Source organism: Zonotrichia albicollis, chromosome 16, assembly GCF_047830755.1.
Source record: "Zonotrichia albicollis isolate bZonAlb1 chromosome 16, bZonAlb1.hap1, whole genome shotgun sequence".
In the NCBI taxonomy this organism is placed as follows: domain Eukaryota; kingdom Metazoa; phylum Chordata; class Aves; order Passeriformes; family Passerellidae; genus Zonotrichia; species Zonotrichia albicollis.
The window spans coordinates 3,146,474-3,162,661 of record NC_133834.1 but is presented as its reverse complement, the minus strand read 5'-3'; the positions used below and the strand labels follow the sequence as shown (position 1 = coordinate 3,162,661).

General features: G+C 42.4%; 1 protein-coding gene across 3 annotated transcripts; it reads left to right on the top strand.

Annotated features, from left to right (window-relative positions):
* On the top strand, positions 1 to 16,188 carry ARPC1A (actin related protein 2/3 complex subunit 1A). 3 transcript variants are annotated; one of them, XM_074553082.1, is made up of 11 exons: positions 11 to 153; positions 2,556 to 2,632; positions 3,330 to 3,411; positions 4,142 to 4,246; positions 6,663 to 6,885; positions 8,485 to 8,592; positions 11,384 to 11,596; positions 12,909 to 12,984; positions 13,162 to 13,355; positions 14,626 to 14,716; positions 15,810 to 16,188. In XM_074553082.1, the coding sequence occupies exons 3-11, from the start codon at positions 3,348 to 3,350 to the stop codon at positions 15,846 to 15,848; spliced, it is 1,113 nt and encodes a 370-aa protein (XP_074409183.1). In that variant the 5' UTR covers positions 11 to 153; positions 2,556 to 2,632; positions 3,330 to 3,347; the 3' UTR covers positions 15,849 to 16,188. The 3 variants fall into 3 exon arrangements, with proteins under 3 accessions (XP_005487475.1, XP_005487476.1, XP_074409183.1); XM_005487418.4 differs by lacking the exon at positions 2,556 to 2,632 and having other exon boundaries at positions 1 to 153; XM_005487419.4 differs by lacking the exon at positions 2,556 to 2,632 and having other exon boundaries at positions 6 to 153; positions 3,307 to 3,411.

Genomic DNA, 16,188 nt, shown 5'->3' with positions numbered 1-16,188 from the left:
CCCTTTGTGTGGGGAGGGCTGGCGGCGCAGGCGCCCCGCGCGTTTCCTGCCGCCCGTGTCAGAGCCGGGCCCGCTCGGCCTCTCCCGCCGCCGGAGCGGAGTCGCGTTGACTGCCCAGAGTCCGCGAGTCCCGCTCCGCCCCCGCCGCCTCAGGTGAGTCCCGGCCGCGGCAGCGATGGGCGCCGGCCGGGGGGGAGCCTGCGGGGCCGCCGGCGTGAGGGGAGCGCGGGGGGGAGGCACCGCAGCATCGCTGCCCCGAGGGGCTGCGGGCGCCGTGCTGAGGGTGAGGCGGTGGGCACCGCTCGCCGCTTCGCCCTGAGGGGCCGGGGAGAGGCGAGGCCGAGGGGTTGTCCCCCCTTTCCCCCGCTGTGCCCCCCACATTCCCCGCTGTGCCCACACGGCCCCCGCCGTGCCCGGCGCTGGCAGGGCCCAGCTCACAATCCGTGCCCATCCCGGCGGCTTTATCTGCTTGATATCTGATTGCTAACGGTGGCTGGTGTCGGGAAGTGCCCGATGTGAGCCGCCCACCCCCCTGGAAATCCGCGCTGAGTGCCTTGGAGGCAGTGACAGTGCTGGGAGGCTGTCCTGCAGCGCAGGTGCTTGGCTTCCAGGTGTTTGCAAGTGGTGTGGGTGCTCCGAGATGGGGAAAGGATTAAAAAGATCCATTTCTCGCTGTCACACGCACACATTCTATCTCCACTTCTGGCTGGCTGCTTGTCCAGGAATGGCCAAGTACCATTCACCACATATTTCTCACCCCAGAAGAGGTGACAGCAGCTGAGTGCTGTACATCCCAGCCTCCATCCTTTCAGGCCTTGTACTGAAAGAATTGCTCTACAGAGGTGCAAGATTTCCCTTTTTTTTTCTCCATTTAAAAATTTTTTATTGAAACTCAAGGTCAGTTGCTTTCCATTTGAAATAAAACTCAGAGAGAGCTGCATTAAGTACTTGGTAAGAAAGTCATACCATTATTTTCCCCATGTGAGATTTTGAGTTTGGATGACAGGAAGGCATTGAGGTTATTAATTTGTGAAGAATCATAAAGCCTGCAGCATTTTCCCAAGAGAAATATGAGCTGAATTTTGTCGGTCTATTAGTAAGGAATAAATATAACTGGAAAACTTTTTTAAAGATTTATCTTCCCAAAGAGCATAGCCCTGTATCTATCAGGAGACAGAAATAGCACTGCTTTTTGAGGTTATCATCACTGTTGTGTTTTATGGGTTTGTAACCAAACCAAAATGGAAAAGTCTCTTGTAACCAGTTATGGAGCTCAAGTAATTCAATCAATGGGAGGGGATGGATCATACACCTTTGGGTAGGTTTTGGGAGCAGGTGAGTAAAAATACCTGAACTAGGAGTTAGGGTGGGACCATATTTTATATGTAATGCCAGTCTGTGAATAAAATACTACAGTTGTGTTAGAAAGTGTTTCAAAATAGCTGCATTCCTTGGGGAGATGAGACTGGATATTTTTATATTTTATTTCGGAAAGAGTAGCAAAGGCTGAGCATTCCTTGTTGGTGGAACAGCTCTTGAACTTTTCCTGTATATGGAAATCTGCTGCTACTGAATGTTGGCAGGAGCTAAAGCAAGATCCTGGAAAAAGCACTGTGCAGTTGTGTTTTGCTTCCACACGTGGAATCTCAAATGATGGATGCCCAAGGGCAGAGGTAACCCAGATTATAGCAACATTTTCAGATTAACAAAAAATAATTAATTCTTTTGCCTAGGACTGTGTGTATTTAATACCTCATTTGATTGGTGGGATGTGATTATTATAAGAACCATAAAAATCATGCTGGTTAAAATTATGAGCTGGACTAAAAGCTCAGATTGTTAAAGTTGTATTTCAAGTACATTTGAAATTCACCCATAATTTGCATATTGTTAGAATAACAGTACTTGATTTCCTTAAATAAAATGAAAAGTTTCTCCAGTTACTTGCATTTGTGAAAAACTGTCTCACCTCTGCTCTGAGATCCAGCACTTTGAAAGTATTTGTTAAACTGATGGTGTGATAGTAACTCCTGAGCTCCCTAAGAGCACACTCATCCTTCTTTCAGTCCCAAGTTTCTGTTGGATTGCCATTCATTTCCTGTTTGCTTCCAAATTCCTACCTTGTCCTGAAGGCTCCACCCTCTGCCAACATGGCCATATTGGGTATGTTGTAATTCCAGGCTGAAATGGGTGTGGATGTCTTGGAATGACATCACGGAGATGGTTCTTTTAGGAGGGATATGTGGGGGTAAAAATGCACTGATCCATCAGGCAGTGATAAATGAGTGTGAAAATCACTGTAATATACCCAAGGAATTGACAATCCAAGTTGGATGTATTGAGCTGAGCACATTTTTATTATTACAGGTGACCTTGAGTTTTTATTCCATCCATTTGTGCTGCTCTGGTTAATACAGGACACAGAGTACTATTTTTTAATACCTAAAATATTTTGGTGTCTAAAATATTTTCATTTTAAAAATATTCTATGTCCTGAATTTACCAAAGGCAGCATAAATGGATGGAAGATAATACAATAAAAACATTTTAAACAGCTTTGTGTCTGTGGATGGATGTGCCTCCAATTGCAGAACTTCAGCACTGTCTCTTGTAACAGCCATCACTTAAAAAAGTAGGTATTTAGCCATTTTTAAACCAAATACTCAAAAACTATAATGATTCAGCTTGTTTTAATGTTTAGAGTTTCATGGGGCAGAAGCCTGATTATCAAACAGTTCACTGCTATAATTAACTTGAAGAAATTACTAATTAGTTAATTACTAATCTCAGTAATTTTTCCCTGGGATACATATAAATGGTTTTATCAAATAATATGTCAGCAGATCAGTTACACATCAGTTTGACTTCTTGAAAATAAAAAATTATTGTAGTGCTGCCTGTGAGCCTGGATACAAGTCAGGCTTTAGAATCAGTTCACTGACCTTTGTCCTAGATATTTATTTTTTGAATTGTTCTATTTCCATAGTAAAATTAATAGGTTTGTTAGATTTCTCGAGGACCTGCTCTCTTGTCTGTGAGGATACACAAAGCAGCAAATGTATCTGGCTTTTAGGGCAATTGCAATTAGCTAATGTAAGCAGGACAATGCAAATTCATCATCCTACTGAAAATATCTGGGATGTGACAGAGGCAGCTCTTGAGCATTCTTATCCTATTTATTAGCTTGTGATCTGTAAATTAATTGTAGCACTGCACTGAAATATGCTTGGTAAATATTGAAGGTAAACTTGGTTTTATTAATTCTCTCATTTTGAAGCGTTTTGTTTTCAATTTTACACCTTTCAGCCTTGTCACTTTTTACAACATAGGAACCTCTTTAACTCGGAATGTCTCTGCATCAGTTCCTGCTGGAGCCAATCACCTGCCATGCCTGGAACAGAGACCGTACTCGTAAGTAATGAGCTCATTTGCATTTTTAATTTCTCATTTTTCAATTGCTGTTTTCTTTCTACTGTCAGTTTTTGATCTGGTGATGTTCTGGGTCACATTTATGGAAGGTGTAATCAGATACATAGTTCTACATGTTAAATGTTCTACTTGTGGTCCAAAAAGCACAAGTCTTCCAAATCTGATTTTTTCTAAGCTTATTGCTGGAACTCTGGCATAGGAGGTAATTGAGTCTTCCTGGTGTTCCACAAAGCTTTGCCTCTTGGCCAAGTTTTCCAAGTAATGTGGATTGTTGTGTTCCAAATGTGTTGTCTTCCTGTGCAGAGTACTCATAACCATGATATGTGTAGCAATATCAAGCTACCAGAGGGCAGGGTTAGGTGGGATTTTGGGAAGAATTCTTCCCACAAATTCCCAGGGAAGCTGTGCCTGGCAGTGCTCATCCCAGCTTGGATGGTGCTTGGAGCAACTTGGGACAGTGGAAGGTGTCCCTGTTTATGGCAGGGGTTGGAACTGGATGATCTTAAAGATGCCTTCCAACCCAAACCATTCCATGGTGCTTTGTCCATAATTATTGGAGATTTTCCAGGGATTTTGGCCCTTCATTGACAAGCCCATATAATGCTCTCAGATTTGTAAATAGAGGTTTTAGATGGGGAAAATCTTTCCAAATATAGCATTTGCTACTAGAAAGCCTTCTCTACAATTGGATTGTTTTATTTTCTCTTTCAAGAGATTGCCATTAGCCCTAATAACCACGAAGTGCACATCTACAAGAAGAGTGGGAACCAGTGGGTGAAGGCTCATGAGCTGAAGGAACACAATGGACACATTACAGGTGAGAATGTGCTGAGCCACACATGAAGTTTGCCAACCCCTCCTGCTTTCCCCAGTTGAGATTCTGAACAGAAAATCTGCAAGTGTTGAGTAAATAGATCTTTTTATAGGTTGGCATTCCCACTTAGAGCCTTGCAGCAGTTTTCTGAACTGCATGCAGTGAATGTTAGGAAGAAAAGCCCTATCTCATTTCCAGACATTTCAGTGGAGTTACTGAGCCAGTTTTTCTTATCTATGGCTTATTTTTCATCCCTAATGACATAATGAGAACACGTTTTCAGTCTGCTGAAGTAATCTGCTTGTGTCACAGTGATGCATGCTGTTCCCTTTCGAGTGCTAGTACTAAAATTTCATCAAGTATACAACTGTAAAATTGCTTTGTGGCTTCCAACAACAATAAATACCCTTTTTTAAGAACTGTATGTACATATGAAGTGGTCAGTCCTGGACTTAGACCATCAGTGAGCACATTTATTGCAGGCTCTGTACATCCACAATGGAAATTAAGAAGAGCTACCACAATGAGTCACAAGGTGTTATTTTTAAAAATGTGATTATTCTGTGGCAGTCTTTCATGTTACTGGGTTGGGTTTTTTTTCCATGGTGATATTTTTAAAAGTGCTTTGTGCTCTTAAGGAAGTGAAAGTAATTAATACAAGCACATGCCCAAAGCAGCAAATTTTCTTCTCAGCACACTAATGAGCAGAAGTATCAGTCCAATAGCATTTTGCAGGAACTTCATTCAATTTTTCCAAGTCTTGTTGTCCAAGAGTGCAACTATCCTGCTTCTTTGTGAAGAGTCACTTGGGCTGCATTTGCAAATTAAGTCTGTCCCCTCAACACATTCTGCTTGTACCTGTTAGTGCTGGAAGCCAAATATTCATGATTTGGGAGAAGAGCTCTCCCTGCTTTCCTGCACAGTGTGAGCCTTTGGAATATGAAACACTCTGCTGGTTGTGAAGAGTGGAGTTAAGCTGTGGTTACACACAGGAGAGCCACTGAGCAAACTGCTTGTAACCCCTGGCAGGAGTGAGTCAGCTGCTGTCACTGCAGCTCCTGATCACAGGGGACAAGGTCCTTCTGTGCCTCAGGTTTGTGCTGAGCTGCCTCTGCTCACTCACAGGAAGAGCTTGTTCATTGCTGAGCTAAAAATCTGAGCTTGGCCTAAATCAGAACAGCACCAGGGCTGGTGAGAGGAGGTGGTGGGCAGGAGAAGGAGGGAGAGACAGGATGGTCCCTCTCTCAAAGGCAGTGCTAGAACTCCTGTAACTGCAGTTTTGGACTACCAAGCTCTTCACTTCTTAAGCATAAACCTATTTTGAAGTAAACAATGTTTGAATTATGTGATAACATTAGTGCAAATTCTTTCCACAGCTTCTATCCCACTTTCAGTTTGTGAGCTTAAGAGATTTTTAATACTGAATGTAGTAATGGAAAACCACTGATACATAATTTGTGGCAGGAGAGTTGAGGACTGCATCCCAAAGGATGCTAGAGAAAAGATGAAAAATAATGTTCCCATAAGACTTTCCAGTTGGGAGCATCCTTCATTGCCTAGGAGGGAAAAGAAGCAATGACAGCTTTATTGAAGGTTCTGTTTTATTGTTTGAATTTATTTTTTTCTTGGTAAACCTTTCTTGTGGCACAGCTTAAATAGGCATGGAAAAAATGTAAGCATTGTGTCAGTGCGTAAAGATAGATAACAGCTAACCAAAAATCCCTGTTATCTAAACTTTAGATCATGGCTGCAGTCTGGCAGCAGGCACAACATGTTGTTGGAGGTTGTGCAGTTTTAGAATTGCTGAGTTTCAGCTGTTGAGAGGGATCTTGCACAAGTCAGAGCTTTGGAGGGTGCTGGTGGACAGGCCTTGGCCGGCCTGCAGAGCTCCACCTGTTGGTCAGCCCTCGGAGCTTCCTCAGCCAGCACATCCTTGGGATCTGGGAATTTGGCATCTGCAGTTTTGATGAAAGCTAGAGGGAGAAACAAGTATCCCTAACAGCTTGGAATAGCTCCTGGGGAATAAGAGATGAAGGGGAATGACGTAACAGTAATAACTGTGTCAGCAATCAGCTCATCAGGAACTGCAGTGACAGGGCAAGGAGAAATGGCTTCAGACTGAAAGAGGGGAGATTTAGGTTAGATATGGCAGAATTCTTCCCTGTGAGGGTGGTGAGGCCCTGGCTCAGATTGCCTGGAGAAGCTGAGGCTGCCCCTGAATCCCTGGGAGTGTCCAAGGCCAGGTTGGATGGGGCTTGGAGCAACCTGGGATGGTGAATGGGCATTGGAACTGGACAACCTTTAAGGTCCTTTCCACCCCAAACCATTCTGGGATTCTGTGACAGAGAACTGTGAGGTGATCTCTGTTTTGCCTTAATATAAAGTGGAAAATGAATTCCTGTGCCCCCTTCACTGGCAGGCATTGACTGGGCTCCCAAGAGCGACCGCATCGTGACGTGCGGCGCCGACCGCAACGCGTACGTGTGGAGCCAGAAGGACGGCGTGTGGAAACCCACCCTGGTCATCCTCAGGATCAACCGCGCCGCCACCTTCGTCAAGTGGTCCCCCCTGGAGAACAAGTTTGCTGTGGGCAGCGGAGCTCGACTCATATCCGTGTGCTACTTTGAGTCTGAAAATGACTGGTGAGCTGGTTTTGTGTCTTTAGGGTCGGCATGGGAAAGCTGAAGTTGTTTAATGCTGTTAGGATTTTACGAATTCCTGAAATATTCAGGAGATGTTGAGGGATCAGTTCTTTTGTGGACTTCAATGTTTGGGGAATAAGGTTCTCTCTCTTCACTCTGCTGTAGCACCTAAAGGCCTTTGCCTATTTTCAGCCAGTACAAGTTGGCGTGGATGTGTTCTGCCTGACTGCCATAAACATATGTTGCTTTTCTGAAAGTGCAAGAATTTCTGCAGAGTAAAGATTTCATTACTACAACTCTATGGTTGAAAAAAGAGAAATATTTTCTTCTCCCTCTTCATGCCAGAATGAATGAAGAAACCTTCACTGGAGTCTTTCTTCTGTATCTGTTATTTTGGGCCATTTCTTGTCATTCTGTCACATCTCCAGGGTGATCTGTTAGATGTTTGAGCTTGTCATGACCTGTTCTGCATTTTGTCACATACTTTTACCACAGTTTATAGATTTCACATAGGAATATCACAAAGATATTTCCACCATTAACATTTTTCTCATTTTAACATCTAAACTTAATGCTTCTGGTCTTCTTGTGTTGGAGCTGCATTTGTTGTATCATCTGTAGCTGAAATCAGTGTGTATCTCTTCCTTTGGGTTGCATAAACAGGACAAAAACACAGGTGTCCTCTGTGCAATCTGCCATGTGGAGATGAAAAAACAATGGCACCATCTGCAAAATACATTTTAAAGATTTTTTTGGACTTTCATGCTTTCCAGCATATTCACTTATCAATATTTTTTCTCTGCCTCACCTGTCTGCAAAAGAATGAAGACTCCATATGCTAAAGAAATATAATTTGTAAATTGTGAGCCTTAAAACTTGTCTGTCTGATGGAAGTAAAATCAAAGAAAAAGCACCATCATCTCAAAGGCCATCAAGTGAATAATAGATTTCATTACTGGTTTGTAAATAGTTCAGATAAACCAAATCTGCTGAGACATATTTAGGCCACTATTGATGAATTCAGCAGCAGGACCACTTTGCACTGCACTGCAGATAATTGAGATGAATGCACTGCTTGGGTCATTGGCAGTCCCCCCATTTTCTTGTTGTGTTTTATAGTTATTGTATTTTTAAACAGTAGAAAAGTCAATAGGCAAGAGATGTGACTATAAAATTTGTTGGTAGGACTGGAGAAGGACTTGTGCTTGGTGATCCATGGAAATAGTGCTGCTTAGCTCAGAGTCACAGTCCCAGCTGACCTTGTGTTCACTGGGGGAGGAGACCTGGCAATTCCTGGGCAAAATTCACACCCAGGAGTTCCATCTGATGCATCATAAAAATCAGCTTGAAGGGGAATAAGACTTAGCTGAGGAGATACATATTTAATGAGTTTGTTCATAATATTTGAAAGTTTAATTGAGCTAATCATAAAGTTCACAGATTGCACAAGAGAATGTCAAAGATTTGGACATTAAGTTTTATCCAAAACTGATGTGTTTAGTCATTTACAGGGAGGAATCTTTTTCAGGAGTGCTTTATGGATTTGTGGGAATCAGGTAAAACATGTTCATGTAAAATTTGTGTCTTATTTTGTTTTAGGTGGGTGAGCAAACACATTAAAAAGCCCATTCGTTCCACTGTCCTCAGCCTGGACTGGCACCCCAACAATGTCCTGCTGGCTGCAGGATCCTGTGACTTCAAGTGCAGGTGAGAGAAACTAAAATATCTACCTACAGTTTGGGTTACTGGATCAAATAAGTAGCTTGAGTATGTTCATCAGGTAATTGCACGTGCTGTTAAAATAAAAGGTGGCTCATTGTGTACTGCTGTTGGTACCAAAATAAAATTTCCAGCTTGGCTTTGGTGCTGCTGTGTCCTGACTTTGCCAGCATGGATCTGCTGAGGGACACACTTGAATTTGGGGGATTACACAGCATTTAGGGTGAGAGCTGATCATTAGGCTGAAGTTGGATCAGCAGGTGTTATCTTGTAGAACACCAGCACTGCTAACCTAAAGAGGTTAAAAAACAATTCCCTAATGGTGCAGTTTTCCAAAATTCAGAGTAACTGGTCATTCCCAAAGGTGTTTTCCCATCTTTTTTTTCTCTGATTTCCTTGTTTCCTCCCCTTTGCCTGTGGGGAGCAGAGTCAAGCAATTGATCCACCTGCAACTCAACACAATAGAAGAGATTTTTAAAGACCATTTAAAAAAAAAAAAAGCTGTTAAAGGCAGATTGGTGTGAGAGATGGATGGGGGAGACTTTGCAACTGATTGTGAAATTACAGTGTGAGGGATGGGCCCTGCAAACTGCTCTGTGCTGAGTGATTGGGGTCACTGCAGGGATCTCTGCATGGGGAGCCTGCAGGGCCTGGCTTGAATCCACATTGCCTTCATCACTTGTACCTTCAATGATAATGAAAGCTGCTTTTCTTAAATTCCTTATGTAATAGGGCAATTTCTAAGCTTCAAAGTGTGTACTAAAAATGACTAAGGAGGAGTGGGAGGGGGAGGTGGGACTGATTATTGCATTCCTTAAGTCAGAATGAAACCCTCACATCTAAACCCCATCCTTTGATACCTTTTCATGTAAGGAGAGATGTTAAATGGAAGCTGGGAAAGAGAGGGGAGAGTTGTCTCAGCTTTCCTGCCTTATTTACAGTTTAAATTAGATAAACTGTATGTATTCACTTCCTGTCACAAAATAGGTGATGTGAAACAGAAACAGCTGCTTTTCACATGTGGAAGTTTTTAAATTTGGTTTCATAAAGGGCCTCAGGATTTTGATATAGGTGACCTGAAATGTGTGTTTGTGTCCAACCCAAACCATTCTGGATTCTAGGATTGTTTCTTCCCCAAAACCATGAAAAACTATTTTCTTTTGTAAATGAGGAGTACAGATCTCTAGAATTCCAGTTCTCCCTTCAGTTCCATATTTAAAAAAATAAAGCTACCTGAAGTGTGCACCTGTTCTGGTAGAAATTAGGAAATGGATCTGCCAGAGCCACTGCCACGTAATGAGCAGCTAAATGGGAAACATTTTGGGGAAGGAATGGAGGGCAGGAGGCTGCAAATTGCTGGATATTCAGCAGAGATTTTTGATGCTTGGCCAAGATAAATGAGCTCCCCTTATATTTATCTGAAATACATATGTATCTATAGCTACAAGCACACATTAGTATGATTTTATGTTCTTGCTGAGGGAATGAAAGTCATTTCCCAACATTTGAAGGCTGGGGCCTTCAAGCTGAGGTGATTTTGGTTTTAAAAGACAGGGAGACTTTAATAAGGGGGAAGACTTCTTATATTTTTAAGTAACAGTTAAATTCAAGGTCTTCCCTACTTAGGTATGATTTTCCTGCCTTGTGTCAAAGGCTGTTGCTTTAAACATCTTGTCCTACTTCCATACATTAAGAGACCATCCTTTTAGGTAGCTCTATAAAATTCAGATTTTTAAAGGATTATCATTAGATTATATTTAAACTAATAGAGCCAAATATATATCCATACTTAATTCCCTGAAAATCTGTACCTAATATAGCTGCAGTTAAACCCTTCTCATTCCATATGAGCAGCTTTATTGAAATAAGCTGAATATAGGTACCTTTGGAAGTGCTTACCCCACACACACACAAAAGATACAAAAACAGGGAAGGGGAGGCTACATTTTCTTCAACTCACTATAAAATAATTCCTGTTTGTGTGTGACTGCAACCATGAATATTTGATTATAGTTTCTCATTTACACTGATTTTTTTTTTCCCTCTGGTAGTAGCATGGTGTAGCTGCCTTGCTCCTCCTGTTCAATGGACTCAAATCCTATGGTTGTGACGTCCCATTAAATTCCATGGTAACAGTCAAGAACACCATATTGTGGCATGTCTGAATCATGCAGAAGGAATTTGATGAAAGGGGGAGGCTTTCTATTTAAACATACCTTAAAAACTGTAGCGCTGGGGAAAAAAAATTCTGTAAAAACATTGCAGTATTTCAGGTTTTCAAGGCATTTTTGCAATAATGAGCCGGAAGAAGGTGGCTCAGAGCTCCTTTGCTGGCATTAGAACATCACATTTCTTTCTTTGAAATCCTGCTAAAACAGGAATGTTCTTAAAAAGTGGGTAATTTTGTAGGTGTTTGTATTAGCTTCTAATTATACAGTGCCATTCCTGGGTTTTCTCTAGCTGAAGGCTTGACTCTGGAGAGCTGTTGGCACTGCAAAAGGATGAAAGGGAAATCTTGGCACGGGGAAAAATGCACTGACAACATGTATTTTTGTGCCATCTTCTGGAAAAAGGAGAGAGGGCTACAAGAACAGCATTCATGAGAAACCTGTGTGCTTTACACCCTTTGTGCTGCTGCTTCCAGGCTTGTTCGAAGACACCAAAATATTTCATTTTGGGAGAATCAGGACCCATCTCTCTCCTTCCAACATGAAACGCACCCCATGCTCCCTGGAGCTTTGTTCTCTCTCTGTTCACACCAGATTCCTTTTATTTGCAGGGTGTTCTCTGCTTACATTAAGGAAGTGGATGAAAAGCCAGCCAGCACCCCCTGGGGCTCCAAGATGCCTTTTGGGCAGCTGATGTCAGAGTTTGGGGGCGCGGGCAGCGGAGGGTGGGTGCACAGCGTCAGCTTCTCCGCCAGCGGCAACCGCCTGGCCTGGGTCAGCCATGACAGCACCGTGTCCGTGGCTGATGCCTCCAAAAACATGATGTGAGTATCCCCTGGCTGCTGCTGTCAGCCTGAGGGTCCTAAAGGTCTTTTCCAACCTTAATAATTCCGTGGTTCCACGTGGAATATTGGGATTGCAAGCTCGCGCCTCTGTCGCCTGTTTTACTGTAGGCTCCAGGTCTCTTTGAGGCTTATGTAAATATTCTATAAATAAGGTTTGTTTCTGTGAATTTGAGAGTATATAATTTAAATTCCATGTAAGAATCCTTTGGTGAGAGTATAGCTGATTTATACAATTTAATAGATTTACAGATATAAATTTATATAATTTATATAATTCTTTGTAAGAGTTCTTTGGTGAAAGTATAGCCGATTTATTTTGGGGGGGAAAAAAGAGGCATTTAGGAGAAAAGGTATATTCCACTGAGTAACCAGGGAAACAATATTTCCTTTTTCAAAACAATATTTGCAATACAAAATATTGCATATTACAAATATACAAATACACAAATATACAAATATAAAAAAAATTTGCAAATCCAAGCAATATTCCAGACATTATTCCCAATTCAAAGAGAATCCATGCTCACTGCAGCACTAAGACCACATTCCTAACCAGAAGCTGGAAAGTAAGCTCATGAAATATTAATTTCAACATCTGTCCTTAAGATGCTGCTGATGCAAGGTTTCAACTTACACCTTCCAGTCCAACAAAATATTTTACTAACAATTGCTCCTTCTGCTGCTCCTCTTGATCTGCATGACTTTGTAATGTCCTTGGCTCTCCAGCCAGGAAGGATGAGATCCTCCATAGGTTTTGGTAGCAGAAGTGTCTGGGATCATCCAGGCATTGCTGGGATTAATTTTGAATTGTGGTTCTGATCAATACAGTTGTATAAGTACCCGGCAGGGAATATCATTCATTATAAAGTGTTTAAGAATCTTTGTCATTTAATGGCAAAAGTTGACTTAAATGAACATCAAGGCTTTTTGCCTCTGCAAAGATGTCAAGCGTCAAAGTTTCAAGTGTTTTTCATATTTAAATGAAATTCATGTCTTTATTAATACAGACATTTTTGGGGTTATTCCTTTTAAACTCTTGCCCCTGTTTACACATAATTTTGGTAATGTTAGCCTTTCACCTGGAACACTTGGCTTTGTTATAGATCTTCCAGCACACTTTCATTAGGCTGAAACTTTTTATTGCAAATTACAACCTTCTGTTGTCACCACAGGACAGCCAAGCTACCTTGACTTTTTCAACAATCCTTGTGTGGGAACGGTGCCTATTTTTTGTTAGAGCCGAAAATGAGAGGTTTCAGTGAATCCCTCTAACAAATGTCCTTGTGCTCAGGGTTTCGCAGCTGAAAACAGAGTTCCTCCCTCTCCTGAGCGTGTCCTTTGTCTCGGAGAACAGCGTGGTGGCAGCTGTAAGTGTTTGCTATTTCCTCCTTGCAGAGTTTTGTCATGTTTTGGAGGGGGAGAAATCCCCATCCTTTGCACAGTTAATAATAACACTAAACCAGCTGTGCCCAGCTGTGTCAGTGTTTGCCTGTGGAAGGGCAGGCTGGGAATGCTGAGGTTTCCTGATGGGTTTTTGCTTGCAGGGCCACGACTGCTGCCCGATGCTCTTCAACTGTGACGAGCGTGGCTTGCTGAGCTTCGTGTCCAAACTGGACATTCCCAAGCAGAGCATCCAGCGCAACATCTCGGCCATGGAGCGCTTCCGCAACATGGACAAAAGAGCCACCACGGAGGATCGCAACACCACCCTGGAGACCCTGCACCAAAACAGCATCACGTGAGTGTCCTCTGCCAGCACCAGGGCAGGGAGAGCTCTTCAGGCAGCCTGTTCTGCCAGCACTTAGCAGCTGCACCCTTCTGGTACAGCCAAGCTGTCTGTGGTGGTGTTCGCAGGGCTCCCAGGAAGAGGGAAGCAATGAGGATCTGACTCCGTGTTTATATTTATTATTTTATGATATGTATTACATTAAAACTATACTAAAAGAATAGCAGAAAGTATTTCATCACAAGGCTAGCAAGAAAGGAATGAATAACAAAAGCTCCTGACTCTGTGAGTCCAAGCCAGCTGACTGTGATCAGCCATTAATTAGAAACAACCAACATGGACCAATCAAAGATCCATGTGTTGCATTCCACAGCAGCAGATAATTATTGTCTACATTTTGTTTCTCTCTGCTTCTCAGGAGAAAAATCCTAGCAAAGGGATTTTTCAGAAAATATCATGGCTACAGGTATCCCTTGTGGTCTTTCCCTAGCAGCTCTCTGTTTCTGGGATTTACATGGCTGTTGGTTAATCATTGACATGGCTACAGCTGTTTGCTCATGGTTCATGTGTTGTGTACCTTGGACATAGCTTATCTTATCAAATATATAAAATATGTGGGTAGTTCCCAAGAGGCTGGAGGCACTGTGCAAAATCCAGCCAGCAAAATCCACCTGAAATGCACATCCCAGCTTCCTGTTTCAGATGTTACTGCCATTTGTATTTATTTATTATGTATCACTGTTTTCAAACCAAAAGAGGGGAAATTTAGGTTAAACATAAAGAAAAATCCTTCCCTGTGAGAGTGAGGAGGCCCTGGCACAGGTTGCCCAGAGAAGCTGTGGCTGCTCCATCCCTGGAAGCTTTCAAGGCTGGGTTGGAGCAACCTGGGATAGTGGGAAGTGTCCCTGCCCATAGCAGGGAGTGGGGCTGGATGAGTTCTAATGTCCCTTCTGCTCCAAACCATTCCACAATTCTGTTAATCAAAATGATTCATTCCAGTTAATTGGGTAAAAAAATATCTTTGCATTAAAAGTTATGTGATCCCCAGGGATGTTGAGCAATTTCTCTTTATTCAAGGAAAACATTTAGTCTCACCAAGCCATTAAAGAGCTTTCAGCATCTTTTTCTTGGCTTATTTTTCTGAGGCATTCTACCAAGAATCTAGTGTAGGCTCTGGTATAGTCATGTCTCCATCCAAAGAGTAGGAGTAGAATTCAACCCAAATCTCCCAGTTTTCTGGCTCTCTGGAATGGGTGTTGGAGCTCTCACTCTGTGTTTGCAGCCAAGTGTCTATTTATGAGATAGACAAACGGGATTGTCGGAAATTCTGCACCACCGGCATCGATGGAGCAATGACCATCTGGGATTTCAAGGTAAAAATGTGCTTTTACTACCATGTTTATGTGAACTAGCTGGGTGATAGATTTTTCTTTTTTTTTCATCTCTAGTATCAACTCCTGGGGCTCAGCCCCAAGCCAGGTTTTAGCAGCAGCAGGAAATGCAGACTGGAATATTCAAAACCATTAGTGAAGTCCATAAAAAAAACTGATCCAAGAATCTGCATAAATGCAGATGCAGTTTGTTAAGCAGATGGTGATAATACAGATTTATTTTTTAATATAATTACTAATGTCCCTGTAGGAATCCCCTTAATTCTTTCCTTCTCCAGCCTCAGCCACAGTTGGGCAGGAACAATTAGTACAACACAACCCCCTGCCTCTTCCTTCTGCCATCCCATGGGGCTCTGCTCATTGCCTGCTGCAGAACATGGCCCTGTCCTCTCAGAATTAACTTACCCAAGGAGCAAGAAGTTGTCTCTAACAGCTGGAAAATACAATATTGAAAATGCTAAAAGGCTGTATTGATGTCTGTGCTTGCTTTGCTCAGGCCTGGCCAACAGAGGTCCCTGTTGGGCTTCCCAAAACTGGGAAGTGGGATCTGATATAGGGAAGGAGCAGATTGTCTGTGTTGTGTGGTGCCAGAGGGCTCTGGTGGGGACAGGAGTCAAACAAGAAGTTGAGGTGATCTCTGAGCTGCTTTAGTGCAGTTTTAGGTCTCTATCATTGGCCTGTACATGGCTGATTTTGAAAGGAATGACTGTTGTGGTCTCTGGCTCTTGCATTAGAAAGAAATCCTTTACTTAGAGAAGAAATTCCTCTCTGTGAGGGTGGGCAGGCCCTGGCACAGATTCCCAGAGCAGCTGTGGCTGCCCCTGGATCCCTGCAAGTGTCCAAGGCCAGGTTGGATGGGGCTTGGAGCACCCTGGGACAGTGGGAGGTGTCCCTGCCATGGCAGGGGCTGGAATGAGATGATCTTCAAAGTCCCTTCCAACCCAAACCATTCTGGGATTCTAATTTCCAATATTCATGTTTTTCACTTGGTTTTGTTAGCATTTACACTGAATTCTTTAGCCCAAGCTACTGCAGCAGATTGTAATTAAGATTTTTTTTTTCTCTCTCCTTCAAGACTTTAGAGTCCTCCATCCAAGGGCTACGAATCATGTAAAGATGGATTTCCATGATCTAGCAGGACAAACTGCTTGACAGAATGCAGCTCCCACATCTGCACAAACCTGAAAAGGGAGGAGGAAGGTGAAATATTTGGAAACACTGAGAAAATACAGCTTGGCAGATTTTCTTTTGAATCTAAATTTGGTGAATTGTGTTGGTTGCAAAATCAGCTGTGATTGTTATTTTTTTTTGGTTGGTTGTTTCATTCCATTCTTTACCAAAGCTGCTCCTTAAGTAGTTTATTGCAGGAAGTTATGAATCACTAACTTAAAAGGGGAATTTTATGTAAATTGTCTGCTAGAAATAATAATAATAATAAAAAAGAGAAAAACTGA

Coding starts and splice junctions, on each gene's coding strand:
- ARPC1A (XM_005487418.4), top strand. CDS start 3,348: ATGTCTCTGCATCAGTTCCTGCTGGAGCCAATCACCTGCCATGCCTGG. Junction 4,247..6,662: donor ACACAATGGACACATTACAG/GTGAGAATGTGC, acceptor CTTCACTGGCAG/GCATTGACTGGGCTCCCAAG. Junction 8,593..11,383: donor TCCTGTGACTTCAAGTGCAG/GTGAGAGAAACT, acceptor TTTTATTTGCAG/GGTGTTCTCTGCTTACATTA.